At 47.9% G+C, this 18,245-nt stretch overlaps 1 protein-coding gene and 1 long non-coding RNA gene across 2 annotated transcripts; both read right to left on the minus strand.

Moving 5' to 3' along the window:
- Window positions 1–8,037: 8,037 nt before the first annotated feature.
- On the minus strand, window positions 8,038–10,313 carry LOC310836211. The gene is made up of 2 exons (XR_014559924.1): window positions 9,752–10,313; window positions 8,038–9,356 (listed from the first exon to the last, which is right to left on the minus strand). It is a non-coding gene; the product is annotated as an uncharacterized lncRNA (long non-coding RNA).
- A 24-nt stretch (window positions 10,314–10,337) lies between these two features.
- LOC310836116 (uncharacterized protein) lies at window positions 10,338–14,530 on the minus strand (the record flags this gene model as incomplete). Its single annotated transcript, XM_083721034.1, has 4 exons — window positions 13,957–14,530; window positions 12,878–12,989; window positions 10,400–10,551; window positions 10,338–10,358 (listed from the first exon to the last, which is right to left on the minus strand). Exons 1-4 carry the CDS (start codon window positions 14,407–14,409, stop codon window positions 10,338–10,340), a joined length of 738 nt encoding a protein of 245 aa, XP_083577160.1. The 5' UTR covers window positions 14,410–14,530.
- Window positions 14,531–18,245: the final 3,715 nt, after the last annotated feature.

The following is an 18,245-nucleotide window of genomic DNA, read 5'->3' on the forward strand; positions in this document are numbered from 1 at the left end:
CGGGTCTTCCACAAATGCTGGAAGAGGGCAACGGCTGAGGGCATCGGCATGGCCCATCGATTGCCCCGGGCGATGGATGAGCCGGTAGTGGTAGGCAGCCAGGAAAACAGTCCATCGCAGCATGCGTGGCGAGAGGACCGGTGGAGTTGGACGATCACCGGCGAGGAGGCCCAGGAGTGGCTTGTGGTCAGTGATGAGGTCAAAAGTCCTGCCATAGAGGTATTCATGGAACCTCTTCACTCCAGCCACAAGTGCCAATGCCTCCTTGTCGAGCTGGCTGTAATTCCGTTCCGTCGGAGATAGTGTCCTGGAAAAGTAGGCGAGCGGTGCTTCTCTTCCATCTGGAAAACGGTGACTAAGCACAGCGATGCCAAAAGGTGAGGCGTCGCAGGCAAGGACCAGCGGCCTGGATTCACTGTACTGTACCAGCACACTGTCTGATGAAAGGAGAGCCTTGACCGCGTTGAAGGCCGCCATCTCCCGATGACCCCAGGCCCAAGGCGTCTTTGTACTAAGGAGTCGGTGAAGAGGCTCAGCCACTGTGGCTTTGTGGGGCAGGAACATGTTATAAAAGTTCAGCAGCCCCAGGAATGCCTGCAACTCCGTCTTGTTCTTTGGGGTGGGGGCCTGCTGGATAGCACGGATCTTGGATGTGGTCGGGTGAAGGCCGGAGGTATCGATAAGATAGCCCAGGAACTCTACCTGTGGAACGGCGATCTGGCACTTCTCCCTCTTTACCTTGAGCCCGGCCTCTTGGAACCTGGTCAGCACGGCACAGAGGCGCTCGAACAGCTGCTGGTGTGAGTCTGCAGACACCAAGACGTCATCAAAATATGGTACCACGCCCGGAAGCCCTTGCAGGAGACACTCCATAAGGCTTTGGAAGATGCCAGGAGCCACACTCACCCCGAACTGCAACCGGCGGCAACGGAATGCCCCCCGGTGGGTGACGATCGTCTGGGCTTCAGCAGTGGCATCATCGACTGGCAGTTGTTGATAGGCTAGGGCAAGGTCCAGCTTAGCAAAGACCTTACCCTCACCCAGAGAATGCAGCAGGTGTTGGACAACAGGAACCGGATAAGCGTGCTGCTGAAGTGCCTTGTTGATCATGCACTTGTAGTCAGCGCAGATTCTCACCGACCCATCTGGCTTGACAGGCGTGACGATGGGGGTTTCCCACTTGGCGTGGTCAACCGGCTCCAAAACTCCTTGGGCGATCAGTTTGTCCAGTTGTTCGTCCACCTTAGCCTTGAGAGCAAAGGGAACCCGGCGTGGCTTTAGCTTGATGGGGGCGACTTGTGGATCAAGGCTAAAGGAGATGGGCGTACCTGTATATTGCCCCAAGGTGCCGTCAAAAACCTCGGCAAAGTCTTTGACCAGACCCTCAGTCTCTGCGTTAGAGATGCAGTTGATGCCGGTGACTTCCAGGCCGAGGGCATCAAACCAGTCTAGCCCTAGGAGGCTTGGCCGCTGACCTTCGACCACCACCAACCGGAGCAGGCCCGAAAAATCCTTGAAGGCAATCCGGAACCGGCCAACGCCTACCACGGGAATGTCGTTTCCCTGGTAGTCTCTCAGGTGTACGCGGTGAGAGTCGAGTTGCCTTTTGGACACTCTGGGTACCAGTCTTTTGATGGTGCTCCACGACACGATGGACAGGGCAGACCCGGTGTCGATCTCCATGTCACATGGAGCTCCTTCAATGAGCACCGTGACGTTCAGCTTGCGTCGCGTAGGCGAGTCGGTTTGGCCAATCGTGGTTCCAGACGGGCAGCAGCAGTTGGTGAGAGCGAAACAACTTTCCTTGGCAGACTGGAGTGAAGGCTTGGACTTGCAAGTAGATGAAGGGGGGGTGTCAGATCGGCAGACCTTAGCGATGTGGCCCCTTCTGGAACACTTCCTACAGATGCCGTCTCTGAATCGACACTTGGCACGGGAATGGTTGCCTCCGCAGCCGGCACATTCCGGTTGGCCTTTGGACTTCTGTTGGAACTTCCTGTGCTCCCGCTTTGTCTTGTGCACGTCATCGCCTTCACTGGAGGATGCCTCATCACTGCTGGCCTCTTCATGATGCACCGGAACTGGCAAGACGCTGGCTGCTGGACTTGCGGATCTCCTGGGCTTCTGAGGCCACAGCCCCCTCAATGGCTTTCTGCAGCGTGAGGTCTGGCTTGGCGAGGAGACGCTGTTGCAGATGGATGTCCCGGACCCGCAGACGATTCGATCCATCAGGGCATCGTCTAAGTCTCGGAACTCACAGTGCATTGCAGCCTGTCGCAGGGCGGTGGTGTAGTTGTTGATTGACTCTGCCTGGTTCCGGTGGTAGAACGCATGGCGGGCAGCAATCTTGGACGGCTTCGGTGCGTAGTGGTTGCGGAGCTTCTCTTGGATCGTGTCCCATGGTGTTGCCTGGACTGCTTCAGGCGCAACCAATGCTCGGGCCGTCTCAAACACCTCAGGCCCACAGAGGCTGAGGAATAGGCCCCGCTTCCGATTCTTTGATACTGCTGTCAGCTCGTTGGCTTGGAGGTAGCAGTCGAACCGAGCGAGGTAGGAATCCCATGATTCAGAGGCTGGCGCAAACGGCGGTAGAGGCACAAGTGAAGCCATGATTCCGATGCCGGAGAGAAGGGCGATGGATGGAACACAGTGCTCTAGCCAGAACAGTCAGCTCTGAATTGGTTCTGTCCAGTGATTTCGCTCAGTGATTTCGCTCTGTGATTCAGCTCAGTGATTCAGCTCAGTTCAGAGGCTGGCCGCATCTGGCTGTGCTCTGATGTCCATCGATCCCATCCTCGTCGCCAGTGTTAAGTTGTGGGTTGACATAGCCGACGACCAGCGATTTCTCCAAATAGCTCTTTATTTCGTAAGCTGGAATAGAACTGACTGCAAACAGCTCAGCCGGCCTGCTTTTATAGGCAGCCGGCTGTCAACATTGTAACAACAACAGCCCAGAGTTCCCGCCTAAAATAACTGACGCGGACCTGAGGGGAAACTATCTACAGACCTGAGTGAAAACTATATACAGTATCCCCCTGCTGGCCCAGGGTGAAACTTCACTACATAACAGATTCCATGCAACTTGACTAGACAGGACTCTAGCATAGGGTTGCCATACGTCTAGAATTTCGCTGATATATCTGGAATAACCCAGCCAACAGCAGTGTCTGAGTGGAAATCAGCAAAAAAACAAAAACCCCAGAAAAATTTGGGTGTATGGCAGCCCATGCTATTTTTGCTGATTTTCCATAAAAAAAGCTCAAAAACTTTTCTGTCTGGATTTTCACTACTCTAGCACTTTCTTGCCCCAGCCCTGCTCCCATAGTGGAGGGTACCTTCTTTCCAAATCTGAGCAACTTTATCTGGAAAAAAAAATTGCAAAATCATTGCAAGAGTTATTGGGATGCTTGGCCTGGATGGCGAAGGTGGTTCTGTTAGATCATGAACCACCTGAAAGAGTCTCCTGCTGCTGGTTTTTTGTTTTTTTTTGTAGATGCAATGAAGAAGATCTTGATAAGATATTCAAAACCACAACTTCATCATATGACCCCATAAAGCCAACCGGATACCTCATTGCAGTTTTCCCCACCCTGACTGCCTAGGTTAAGTTCCCACCAGAAATTTTGTGATGCTTCAATGTACCTAATGCCATCTGGCTAAGGTAAATAAAAATAAAAATAAAAAATAAAAATAAAAATAAATTCAAAATAAAAATAACCCAGAGGAATTTGATTCAAAATTCCCACCCACTGTTTTGTGGTGCTTCAGTGCATCTAATGCCATCTGGCTAAGGTAAGCCAACTCAAAGCAGCAAGACCCTAAAAACACAACATCTGCCTTACGTATTTTGAAAGTGATTAGCAGCCTGGTCTGATGTTAACTCAGAAGCAGTAGCGTTGTGGCAAACTCAGATGTGCAGAGTCATTTCATAATAGTCACAGCCAAGGCAATTTCTAAGATTACAAACCTGCTAAGATTCTAAAATAATCTCATGGTTATAGCATAACTATAACTATGGATGCATCGCAGCCATCAGTGCAGCTCTCCCTGTGTTGCCTTTCAGCAACAACCATTTCCTGGGCACATGAGTACAAGGGCAAAGGATGTGGAGGGCTCCACTGTCTCCTCCTGGAGTGACTTCACTTGGGCCTTCCTTGAAGTTCCCTTGTATGTAACATGCACTGAAGCACCTTGTGTTTTCCGTGGTCCTGAATGCTCAGCTTTGGCACATTCAGAAATACTCCTCCTGAGGATGAGCTCTCATAGGCACCATGATATGCAAAGGTCTTGTTCCTTTAAGACCACATAGAACCTTAATTCTCAATAATCATGGAATTCAAGGAGGAGAATACTTTTATTTTTATGCATCTTTATTATTTGTAGAGGGAACCTTTGTATGAGTTAACACTTTATTATCCCTTTGGAGCTGCGCTGTATCTCTGTATTTTTATCCTTCCTGGTTGTGATGCTTATGGTTTATATTTTTATTATTTGTTTTCCTCCTTTTGGTTAACACTTGCAGGTTTTGTTTTTCATGTTTGCCTTTGATTAAATCAATGCTGTTTTAAAATATAACTAAATAACAACTAAATAACTAAATAGCTAGCTAGTTACAGTATCACATTTAGATCACTAAATAGCTAGCTAGTTAGCACATTTAGATCACAAGGCTTCCCTGCAAAGAATCAAAGAATTATAGATCTATAATGTTGGAAAGGACCCAAGGGTCATCTAGTCCAACCCCCTGCAGTGGAGGAATCTCAGCTAAAGCATCCATGACAGGTGGCCATCCAACCTCTGCTTAAAAACCCCCAACGAAGGAGAGTTCACTACCTCTCATGGGAATATGTTCCACTGCCAAACAGCTCTTATTGTCAGAAAGTTTTTTCATATGTTTAGTCGGAATCTCCTTTCTTGTAACTTGAAGCCCTTGGTTAGAGTCCTACCCTCCAGAGCAGGAGAAAACAAGCATGCTCCCTCCTCCATATAACAGCCCTTAAGGTATTTGAAGATGGCTATCGTATCTCCTTTCAGTCCCCTCTTTTCTGGGCTAAACATACCCAGCTCCTTCAAGTGTTCCTCAAAAGGCTTAGTTTCCAGACCCCTCCTCTGTACACATTCCGGCTTGTCAATATCCTTCTTAAATTGTGTTCTGACTAAGGCAGAAAAGAGTGGTACTGTTACTTCCCTTGATTATGTTGATGCAGCCTAGAATAGCATTAGCTTTTTTGCTGCTGCATCACACTGTTGACTTATGTTAAGCTTGTGGTCCCCCAAGACCCCTAGATCCTTTTCATATGTACTACAGTGGTACCTCAGGTTAAGAACCTAATTTGTTCCAGAGGTTCATTCTTAACCTGAAACAGTTCTTAACCTGAGGCATGCTTTTGCTAATGGGGTCTCCTGCTGCCGCTGCACCACTGGCACGCAATTGCCATTCTTATCCTGGGGCAAAGTCTTAACCTGGAGCAACCACTTCCTAGTTAGCGGAGTTTGTAACCCAAAATGTCTGTAACCCGAAGCGTCTGTAACCCAAGGTATCACTGTAATGGTAAGCCAAGTGTTCACCATCTTCTATTTGTGCATCTGGTTCTGCATGTCTAAGTGCAGAATCTGACATTTGTCCCTATTGAAATTGATTTTGTTAGTATGGGCTCAGTTCTCAAGTGTGTTAAGGTTATATTGAATTCTGATTCTGCCTTCTGAGGCATTAGCTACCCCTCCCAGTTTGATGTCATCTGCAAATTTGATGAGCACCCCCTCAATTCCTTCATCCAAGTCATTTATAAAGATGTTGAACAATAACAGACCCAGGACAGAACCCTGCAGCAGAAGTGTAATTTATCCCTCACAGAGTTACCAGTTGTCTTTTCAGTTCCCAGGAGACCTTGGGAATTGCACTTTATACATTGATCATTTGCTCAGCTAGTGACAGTGTCTTGAGCCAAGGAGATAAGTATCTATAAGTATCATCTGAAGGCAGCCTTGTATAGAGAAGTTTTTTAATGTTTAATGTTTGATTATGTTTTTATATGTGTTGGAAGCCACCCAGAGTAGCTGGGGCAACCCAGTAAGATGTGTGGAGTATAAATAATAAAATGATTAATATTATTTTTATGGACTAGGACGTCCCTATATTTACTGGAGAAATGTTGGAGGGCATGGATTGTTCATTGCATGGCATTACAAGTAACCCTTTCTACAATGGTCCTGCTGTTCTTCACTGTACTTAGCACTTTCACGTTGTTGCAACCTGTATGAATCTACTGTTTAATTTGCATTGTGAGGTGGGGGAGGGCAGCATAATTCTACTTGTCATAACGATGGAAAATATTTTTGCCCTCAAGTCCACGTATGCAGCCTGCATGTCTCCATCAAACCAATCCTTGACAGGGAAAAGGAGCATAATGTGACACAGACTTGCAAAGCGATGCAGTTTCCCTTCCTTATTTGTTGATGCCTTTGGGGAGGAGGAAGATCTTCAGCAAATCTGCTGCTTCTTTCTCCACCTCTTCTTCCCTGCAAAGGGGCACCCAGTCCCCTACTGAGAACCTAAGAAGCCTTGAGAGTGTGTGCCATCACTTGCTGGAGCTCTCTAGTTGTTTGGGGATGCTGAAGGTTCTCACATATCACCAAAGGCATCAAAGGCAGATATTAAGACGGGACCTGGATTTGGCTAGCGAAAAACCCCAGAAATAAATTGGGAGCTCACAACCATGTTCTTGACTGATATTAGGATGGAGAGGGCAGGGAAGAAGAAGAGGAAGAAGAAGGCTTGTCAACAGGGGGTCCCTACTCAGGACGCCTGGTGAACTTCAGCTTTCGCTGTATTGCTTTCCAGAGTAGGGAGCCTTATCCTGCTGGGAAGAAAGCAAGAGGCTAACTCCAGAGAGAGCTCCCAGCTTAGAGGGTCCCTTGAGCTTATATGATGTGGTTGCCCGGAGCCCAGGAGTGCCACCTTGAATAAAATATTGCGGGGGCCTACGTAAGCCCCATCCCACATGACACAGTGCACACACACCATTTGAATGGGAATGCCCATCAACTTTAGGGGGACCTGGCCCCTTTAATGTTTTATTGTGGGGTCTGAAGCCCCCACGGCCCTTAGAAGTTAGCTTCTGCCAAGAGGCTCATGCCAGCAGCTGGCAAAAGGCCAGGGCATTGGTGAGATGGATGCCAGATCTTTATCTGCCGTCAACCCACTCTGCAAAGTAAGCTAATCAAGAGCCTCTGGCTCCAAGCTGGGGGTGCATTTTTGTGAAAGGCACATTTTGGGAATATGGCTCTCTAAGCGAGGACAAAATTTAGTGCCACACCCAGGTCTTATTTTCACAATAATTCCTTTTGATGCAGTTGCTTTTTAATGGATCTTCTCCATAATAAATGTTGCTGCTGCTACTGCTGCTGCTGTGCGCACCTCTGCTTGGCACCCTGTGCAGTGGAACGCCCCACACCACTCTAAATCTGGAGCTGAACATGCTCACCCTCTTCCCCAAGACCCAGGTTATAAACAAGGTGCTGTAAACTCCTGTTTTATTTTAGTCTCTCTTGGCCGTGCTCTGCCGCTTGTGCCCCTTGCTCCTTTCTTTGAGTTGAGCTCTCCCAAATCAAAAGATAGGGGACATATTTCTGCATTGACTGGCAGCCTTTCTGTGGGATTTTCCCAGCTCTGACTGGAGACATCATGGTCTGAAACGGGGACCTTCTCATGGGAGCAGGAAGCTGCTCCCACACTACATTATGGCACTTCTGCAAACCAAACTGTGGGTGATTGCTATGGAAAATAAATGTTGTCATCTAATAACCTGGAGCTGTCAGATCAAGGTCCCAGGCACCCTTTGCCCCAGAGGGGGATACCTCAAAGAAGGTTTGGGGAGCCTGGTGCTGAACTGCAACTGCCAACAGCCCCAGGAACACAGCTGACGACCAGAGGTGGGGGGGATTGCTACAGATCCACAACATCTGGAGGGCCAGAGGTTCCCCACACCTGCTTTAAAGTATTGCTTTCAGCTTCACAACAGAAGTACTCTCAACATATTTAATTAACAATTTTATTTATTAATAAAGGAATATATACCATTAAATATATCAAAGCAGGTTACAAAATCAGAAAGATAAAAGTCATAGGATATAACCATAAACACTAAAAACAATCCAAAAGTAAAAAAGTTAAAGGCGCACCCATATACCATTGTGGGAGGTGTGCCCGCATAGGCCTGGTGGAATGAAACAGCAGGTGTTTAAAAGTTGGCACAGAAAGCGCCCTCTTAATCTCTATTGGCAAGGAGTTCCACAGGTCTGGGCTGATGACTCTAAAGGCTCGGTTTCTCATTGCTGTCTATGGAGCCTCTACAATTCAGGGAATATAAATGCATGCCCCAGAAATTTAAGAAATGAGCTCTCAGGTGCATGCTTGGGTGAAAAGTGGGTCCTGCGTCTCAAAAGGCTAAACTTTAAGGGACAGTGGCTACCAGATTCCAAAGAACCAGTTCTGTCCGGGGGGAAGTAGGGAAGGCAGAAACCTCAACAGGATCCTGAGAATACTTCTCTGGACAGCTATGGCGAGGACTGCAATAAAACAGTGATATATGAACAGTGCTAGCTATAGCTATAGCCCCACTCTCTTGCGGGGGGGGGGGGAATAAAGGAAAAAAGAACTGGATGTACATTTCCAAAAGATAAGATAAAAAACAAATAAAATAAAACCTACATACAGCAACAGTGTTTTGTGTTGTGTATGGACCTATTAGCATATATTCAACAGAAAAAAGAACGATAATTTACATATAAACTAAACAAGCTATAGCTTAGGGCCTCAATATCTTGGGGGCCTCAAAAAAATTTAAAGGAAAAAAGAACTGGATGTACATTTCCAAAATATAAGATAAAAAACAAATAAAATAAAACCTACATACATCAACAGTGTTTTGTGTTGTGTATGGATCTATTAGCATATATTCAACACAAAAAAACAGTGACAATTTGTTGTTGACAAAGGACAGCTGGACATATAAAGGGCCCCATTACCTCCGGTAGCTTAGGGTGTCATCAAACCTAAATCCGGCCCTGAATATGAAAGGCAAGAGCAACGAGTGATTTCTTAGCAGCAAGCTAAAGCCAAGTGCTGCTGATCTTCAGAAAACCTTTTCACAGACTGTGCTCAGAAGACTAATCTCTATTACAAATACACACCATGTATTTTTAAAAATGATTATAGGAATATAACTGATAATAGAAATAGATATGAAAAAAAATATCCTCCAGTTTTCTTTATTTTTCCTTCTCCTGCTCCTGCTCCTGCTCCTGCTCCTCCTCCTCCTCCTCCTCCTCCTCCTCCTCCTCCTCCTGTTCCTCACCTAAGGGAAAAGCCAAAGAACCACGGGTTAAAATTGGTGCCTGGTATGTGCAACCATATGCTGTATTTTCATTAAGCTTTTTTTTATTCTTTTTGGCAAGAAAATGGGCACACAAGGAAGACAGCAAACCTTGGTGCCCTTCAGAGGCACATGCGCAGTCTGCTACTGGCCTCTGGGCTCCTGGGGGGAGGGATGCCACCCCTTCCACTCGGCAAAGGCAACCGTGGCATGGCTACCAGCTCCCCACAAAGGCGCACTGAACTGTGCTCCAGACTGTGGTGGGACTCCCCTAAGCCCCAGCCAACATGGCCAGCGCTCATCATGGATGATGAGACCCAACATCTTTGGGAGGACCACGTCCCCGGAATTTGTGAAGACAGGATTCTCAAAAATACCTCCTGCTTGCTGCTCCTGGAATCTTGCGTCACACTCCAAGATGTCTGCTTCAAACACCTGAATAGCTCTGTTAAGTGCCTGATTATCGCTATATGTATTTTGCACATCCCTCCTAAGTCTCTCGACCCCCATCTTCTGAGCCAGATTTTCCTGGAGAGGACAGAGATGGGTAGACATTTACTCCAGGTGTTTACAGAAGACTCAGAGACACTGGTTAAAGAATTTGTGAGTGACAGAAACAAACTAAGCAGGTGGGGTTTTGTATTTATGAAATCTACTAATGAAATTGAGATTTATGTGGGATGTAGTAGTTTTGTTTCTTATGTGGCAAAGTTTTAAAATACGCTCTCGGAGTATGCCTCTTCCTCTTTTCTTTCTTGCACTGAACGTGGTTCTGTGAGGCTGCATGGGGAAACTAAATAGTCCAGGGTGGCGACATTCTGTGGTGCAGTTCTCGTAACTCGGATCTGTGTTTGTATTTATGAACTCTGAAAATGAGATTTATGCAGGGTGTAATAATTTGTTTTCTTACGTGGAAAAGTTTTAAAATACACTGATGATGTTGACTGGCACTTGGACCTTTGGTTAAGTTTGATAATTAATTTGCTTGAAAACACAATGAATTTAAAGGAGGAATAGTGACTGGCCTGGTAGTGGAGAGCGGCAGGTAAGGTGGCAGCGATGGCAGCCGCATAGGTGCAGCAGCAGCAGCAGCAGCAGCCAGGGATCCAAGTCCTGACTGGATATGGTGCAGGACGTAGCACAGCTGGACGAAAGGCGACAGGCTGCACAGGAGTACCTGTGGTGGGAGAGGAGGCAACATTGTATTAGGGTTGTGATTTTCTGAAGAAAAGGAGAAACAGAACGAATATTCCCATTGCTTTCTCAGTATAGGAACCTTTTGCAGTTTTTAATCTATTCAGGATGTCTACAACATGCATCCCAGAAGCAGAAGAGGAAATCAGTATATAGCTCAGAGTGGGTGGCAGAATATTCGTGGGCGACAAACACAAACCCAACTGCACATTTGACATCAAGCTGCTGCTGCTGCTGCTGCTTCTTCTTCTTCTTCTTCTTCTTCTTCTTCTTCTTCTTCTTCTTCTTCTTCTTCTTCTTCTTCTTCTTCTTCTTCTTCTTCTTCTTCTTTGTCTCAGCCTGTGTACCAGGCGGGCATAGTAAACAACCACCCTGGACACAGAAATAACTTGCACTTCCATGGACAGCTGTGAGTCTAAAATGACTCCCAGGCTGCGCACCTAGTCTTTCAGGGGCACCGTTACCCCCTTCAGGACCAGGGAATCCTCCACACCACCCCGCCCCGTCCTCCAAAATCAGTACTTCTGTTTTGTCAGGATTTAACTTCAATCTGTTAACGGCCATCCATCCTCCAACCGCCTCCAGGCACTCACACAGGACCTTCACCGCCTTCACTGGTTCCGATTTGAAAGAGAGGTAGAGCTGGGTATCATCTGCATACTGATGAACACCCAGCCCAAACCCCCAATGATCCCTTCCAGTGGCTTTATATAGAGGTTAAAAAGCACGGGGGAGAGGAGGGAACCCTGAGGCACCCCATAAGTGGGAGCCCAGGGGTCTGAACACTCATCCCCCACCACCACTTTCTGATCACAGCAGAAGGAAGGAGAAGACCTACTGCATAATGGTGCCCCCAGCTCACAATCCCCCTAAGCAGTCCAGAAGGTACCATGGTCAATGATATCAAAAGCCACTGAGAGATCCAGCAGATCTAGGAAACAGCTTTCACTTCTGACCCTAGCGCACCAGAGACCGCCACAACCAAGGCAATTTCTGTCCCATGATGGGACCTGAATCCTGATTGGAAGGGATCCAAATGGTCCTCCAGGCATGCCTGGAGTTGTTTTGGGAATGCTTGTGGTTATTGCTGTGAAATCCTATGCAGGTTGCCTCTAAGCAAATAGTATTACAAGAGCCAGCTCAGCTATGCATGTTGTATGCAATGTGTTTAACTTGCCCTGCTGTGCCAAATCCTAACCCCTTTATGCCTCCCCTGTCTTGTGGCAAAATCCCAAGCCCATTCCCTGCTATATTTGAAGGCAGACCACTGCTGAGTGCAGCAAGGAGTGACAGAATGTAGTCGTGGAAGGTGAAGGAGGGGGGTGGAGTGACTACTGGCTCAATACAGAGGGACTTACTGACGGGCCCTTTCCACAGAAACAAAGATGTTAATTTGCTTAATTCTTGTTTGAAGTTACAGAGAGTTTCTAATTGATTTGGGTGAACACCATGCAGCTGATATTTCATGCTGATTTGTGTCAAAACAATTAGCAGTACAAAGCCCAGCAAAGCACGTAATATGTAATATTTTTCTTACACTTCTAAACCATAATGCTTTTCTTGATGTATTTTCATTGACTAAAGCACCGTGTACCACATGTGTCTTTGTAATGGATTGCTCTGAAGTTATTTCAGCACCAGGTAAAAAAATACCCCCCATCTTCTCTGCCCCCCTCCCTGCCCCACCTGTCTTGCATTTTACCCAACCAAAGGTGACAATCCAAGCCACCACCAAAGGCCCAACTATGGATCTCTTGGTCTGAGTTGAATACAAAACCAGATGCTTTCTTCTTATTCCCAGCTGCAAAAACCACAAACACCAATTTAGGAAAGGCATCAAGTTGAGTCCTAAGGCTGCAATGTATCTCCATTCAGTCCACAGCCTGGACCACAAAGTGTCGTGGTCAACACCCCACACACAATGGAAAGTTGCTGGTTTCCTCCTTCATACTAGCATGCAGTGTAACAGCTGTTGAGGAAAATGCCAAAAGCTCTCACAGCCTGCTACACAAACCATAAGAGTCTACCCAGCCCTCTTCCTCCCCTATCCCAACAGATAACCAGCTCTTGAGTTTATAAATGAGTTCCCTCTTTCCCCAACCCGTTCCATATGCATCCTGACCCAACTATCAGGATTTACCATCTGGCCAACCTAACTGCAGCCTTGCAGGAGAAGAATACAATGCTAGTCAAATATTTGTAGTTCAGAGGATGCACACCTAAACAGCATAAACACCAATTAGAAATGAGCATAAGCAAACCAGTCACACACAGTGCACTTTCTCCCACCCCAAACCAAGTCAGCTCACCGCCAAAATCTGGAGTCCGTGTTCCTGTAGCTCTTTCGGCAAATCTCATTACAGGTTGGAAAGTTTTCTGCCTGCTTCCCTGAGGAGCCTGTTGTCGGCCAGGAGGCACTTTCTATGAGACACATGACCCAAAGTATTTTATTCACACACTTTAAAGTGGAAGGAATTCAGGGGGAGATGCTATTTTTCTGCATGTGGGGTGGGGGTTCCTTGTGGCTTGAAGACCAAAGGATCACTATTCAGACCTGCATTATTCATAGAAGCATAGAATTGTAGAGTTGGAAGGGAATACCAGGGTCATGTAGTTGAACCCCCAACAATGCAGGGATCCTTTTGCCCAATGTGGGCATCAAACCCACAACTCTGAGGGTTTCATGCTCTACTGACTGAGCTATCCAATGACTCCTTCAAGTAAGGGGGGGGGGGAAATGGGCTGTTGTGTTAAGGGCTAATGTTGCACGTCCAGGTAGAAGAGCTCGTTGGCATTATTTTACGCTCTATGTCAATTGACTTTGTGACATGATAGGGGGGAAGTAATTTAAATTTTTAAGAGTATTTACCTGCCACCAATTATGTGGGAATCTCAAGACACTTTAAAACCATGTCAGAAAATATGCAATCATTGAAATACAGCAAAATAAACAGGCCTACAGGAAAAAGATGTTTAATATCTTATATAATATTATATAATAACCCACACTGGCTGGCAGCAGCATCCCCCCAAATCCATGATGGGAAAACATGTTTCCCACCCAGAATTGCACTCATGTTTCTAGAAGGGGTAGCAGTGGCTGCCCCCACCCACTGCTCTCTTCTCCCAGGCATCTGAAGACATGAACAGCTCACTTTCTCTACCTGTGTGCCACAAGCCTGAATCGCAAGACAGTTTCCAGTTTGGTACAATGGGGAACAAACATGCAGGGGACGAGTTCTGAGGGTCCCCAACAAAGTCATTTCCCACAGGCCCACATGCCACCCTGCTGCTGGCTGCCCACCCACAGGGAAACTGCACTATTTTCCCCACAAACCGAACATAGCAATAGCACAATAGCGTGTGGGTTCTGCCAACTTTGCCCTACCTTTTCATCCGGACGTCGCTGGGCTGGAGCCTGCCTTGGAGGCTGCGCTGGAGCCTGCCTTGGAGCCTGCGCTGGAGGCTGCGCTGGAGCCTGCCTTGGAGGCTGCGCTGGTGCCTGCGCTGGAGCCTGCCTTGGAGCCTGCCTTGGAGGCTGCCTTGGAGGCTGCGCTGGAGCCTGCGCTGGAGCCTGCCTTGGAGGCTGCGCTGGGGCCTGCGCTGGAGCCTGCCTTGGAGGCTGCGCTGGAGCCTGCGCTGGAGCCTGCGCTGGAGCCCTGGTCGACGGGTCGTGGGGCCCGCGCGATTCAAACACAGGCTCTGGACGGCGGCAGGGCACCAAGCTTTCCTGGCGCAAGAGAAAAGATGTGAGAATAGGAGATCGGATCCTGCAGTTCTCCCAAGCAACCTGGGCAGGAGAAGGTTCTTCGGGCTTCTCGGGCGGATTTTTCTTTTCCATTCCGAGGATGCCCCGGCAAGTCCTCTCTGTAGCTGCCTCCGTTTCGGGACACGCGCGCTCTCCTGGATTAGTCCGAGCTCCGGACACAGCAGCCGCCAGCAGAGATTCCAACCTGGGATGGGCTGCTGGAACTCGCGTGCTGCGGTCGGCCAATAAGAGAAGGAAGTGGGCAGTTCTGCCCCCCTCCCCTCAAGGCGTTGAGTGTGCTTGGGTCAGTTGCCCTCCTCCAATGCCAAGTATGAAAACAAAGTGCGATGGGATGCCTGAGAGCAAGTCAAGGCCACTAGCATGACTCAATGCCCTTTCTCATCCAAAACAGAAGTTTCTCTCCCCTCCACACACTCTCTGTGTGTTGTGTTGGGTGATGGCATCCAGCGACATCCAGCGGCCTTGTCAGAATTCCTCTAAAGTTACCTTTTGACTACAAGCTCCTAAGACCCAGTGACAAGACTTAATGTATGGTTTATGATACACCAGTATTTCCAAACTTCACTCGTTCAGTCTTATTATTTCAGGCAATAAAACTGCTTTCTTCACTGTCAGTTCTGAAATGGTTGGCAAAGGTAAAGAGCCAGAGTCCTGCAGCTCCGCTATGTTCGACACTTCTTTAATGCTGTCCCGCTCGCATTCTCAGCTTCACAGGGCTACCTTGGGCCAGACCTTTATCAAGATGGGCCTCCTTCACAGAGGGTGGTTGTGAAGATACACTCAGGAAAACACCCGGGCGTTTGTTTCGCGATTTGGAGAATCCTGGCATGCTGCAGGCAGTGGGATGCCCACTGACACGGGGAGGGAGACCAGGCTGGAAGGAGCGAAGAGGGGGCATGAGGTACGGGGTCTGGAAAAGGTGGGGAGCGACCCCCCTCCCGCCGCTCCAGGATGGGAAGTGCGTCCCAGGGGAAGCGGGATTCAGGCGGAGGAGGACGTCGGGTTGGGTGGGGGTTGCCAGGAGCAGCACGATGTCCCTCCAACCCCCGGCTCCCACTCTCCAGGCAGGCGCCCAACGTGGCCAGCTGGCAAGGGCTCTTTCTTACTCCAGCCTTGGCGTGCAGATCCCGGGTTCAGCCCCAGATCTCTGGAACGGAAAGGCTCTTGGGCGTGAATATGAAAGGCAGCATCTGTCAGAATAGGGCATACTGAGCCAGTACAGATGGACCTGGCTATTGGTTCCCTTCCTATGCCAACTGCCTTTTAGGGCACATCAGAGGTGGCAGAGAGAGGCAGGGGAGAGACTGGCCTCTGTAGTATGGGCTGTGAAACATAAAGCAGTCAAATACAACATTCCTAGAGTGGACATGTTTAGACATGAAGAGGGATGTTTGTCCAGCCAGTAGATGAGCTTCCTGTTTCCTCCTATGCTGGGACAAACCTCCTCTACATGGGACCAGAGGTGGGCGTGACTTTACCTGTGCAGGTAACAAAAGCACAGGGCTGGCCACCACATCTCTCTCTTCTCCATTTTGCTTTCATCAAAGCATCAAAGGAACTATCTCCTTATGGGATAGATTCCAGGTGTATATGTTTTGTAACAAGTCTGCCTTCAGGGATCCTTTTGTGAACTGAATGAAACTATGAGTAAACTATTTTATACTTTTATACAAGACTGTGTTGTGTCTATCTTTTTAGGAGGGAATAAAAGGGGAATTACCAGGAAACTTATTTTAGAGGCTTAAACAATCCTGGCAAAAGTGTTATCCGCTGTGTAAGTTTAAAAAGGGGACTGTTACTCTGCTAAATTGTAGAATTTGTTAACACAAGTCGGGAAGGATATAATTAAACAATATATCCTCTCCTGCCTCCCTGAACATTCCCACATACAGAAGCCCTTTCCTCCCTGTCCCCACCCCAACTCATAGGACCAGAAGCAAGAGACAGCTTTGCTGAGCACGTGCTCCTTCCCAGGGAGATGAAACTCTGCTCAGCTGTTCAGTGAATAGCTCCTGAAGCAGCCATACTCCAGGCTCTTATTGTCACAGCCCTGCAGGATCAGACCAAGGCCCATCTAGCCCAGCTCTCAGCAGCCCAGCCGATGTCCAAGGGAAGCCCCAAGCAGACTCCAAATGCAGCCCCACTCTTCCCACTTGGGACGCCCACAACTGGTATGCAGAGGTAGACTGCCTCTGTGGCTGGAGGTGCAACATGGTCTAACCCTCCATGAATTTGACTAATCCTCTCTTAAAGCCATCCCCGTCAGTGCCTCTGGAAGGAGGAAATTTCAGTGTCACTAGGCACTCTGTGTCTGGCCTGAATCTTCCAACGTTCAGCTTTCTTAAAGAGATCCAGGTTCTGATATTACGAGGGAGAAAGCATTGCTATTCACCTTTTCCACATCATGCATATTTCTATTATGTCCCCACTTCCCCCCCCCTCGCATAGCCCCAAAGCCTCATATGTTCTACCCCTTCCAAGTCTACAGTTCTGTGAATCTATTATTCTAAGCTGCTACAGCAGGGAGGGGAAGTCATAACTCCTCAGATGGTTGGTACATCTACATCTGGAGGGGGTCACAGTAAAGGCTCTTTCCAAAGCCCCAACTTCCCCATCCTTTTTTTGAAACACCTGGTTGCTTTTCTTGTGCAGGCATATTTTGTCTGTGATATTCTAACAGTGTTCCTTATAATTTAGCAAAACAAAGATCTAGGCATTTTGTTTTGGCCAATATAGCCAGCATTTGCAATCTTGGCACTGGACATTCTGCTTCCTGAAGCATAAACTGACACCCCCCAGCACTAAACTCCCCCCTCCATTGTTAGGTAAAGGTAAAGGGACCCCTGACCAGTAGGTCCAGTCGTGACCGACTCTTCATCCTGGAGAAGAGTGACTAGTGGGGTGCCACAGGGTTCTGTCTTGGGCCCGGTCTTATTCAACATCTTTATCAACGACTTGGATGATGGACTCAAGGGCATCCTGATCAAATTTGCAGATGACACCAAACTGGGAGGGGTGGCTAACACCCCAGAGGACAGGATCACACTTCAAAACGACCTTGACAGATTAGAGAACTGGGCCAAAACAAACAAGATGAATTTTAACAGGGAGAAATGTAAAGTATTGCACTTGGGCAAAAAAAATGATAGGCACAAATACAAGATGGGTGACACCTGGCTTGAGAGCAGTACATGTGAAAAGGATCTAGGAGTCTTGGTTGACCACAAACTTGACATGAGCCAACAGTGTGACGCGGCAGCTACAAAAGCCAATGCAATTCTGGGCTGCATCAATAGGAGTATAGCATCTAGATCAAGGGAAGTAATAGTGCCACTGTATTGTGCTCTGGTCAGACCTCACCTGGAGCACTGCGTCCAGTTCTGGGCACCACAGTTCAAGAAGGACACTGACAAACTGGAACGTGTCCAGAGGAGGGCAACCAAAATGGTCAAAGGCCTGGAAACGATGCCTTATGAGGAACGGTTAAGGGAGCTGGGCATGTTTAGCCTGGAGAAGAGGAGGTTAAGGGGTGATATGATAGCCATGTTCAAATATATAAAAGGATGTCACATAGAGGAGGGAGAAAGGTTGTTTTCTGCTGCTCCAGAGAAGCGGACACGGAGCAATGGATCCAAACTACAAGAAAGAAGATTCCACCTAAACATTAGGAAGAACTTCCTGACAGTAAGAGCTGTTCGACAGTGGAATTGGCTGCCAAGGAGTGTGGTGGAGTCTCCTTCTTTGGAGGTCTTTAAGCAGAGGCTTGACAACCATATGTCAGAAGTGCTCTGATGGTATTTCCTGCTTGGCAGGGGGTTGGACTCGATGGCCCTTGTGGTCTCTTCCAATTCTATGATTCTATGGGGTTGCGGCGCTCATCTCGCTTTATTGGCCATGGGAGCCGGCAT

The sequence above is a fragment of the Podarcis gaigeae genome (assembly GCF_964106915.1).
Source record: "Podarcis gaigeae genome assembly, chromosome: Z".
In the NCBI taxonomy this organism is placed as follows: Eukaryota; Metazoa; Chordata; class Lepidosauria; order Squamata; family Lacertidae; genus Podarcis; species Podarcis gaigeae.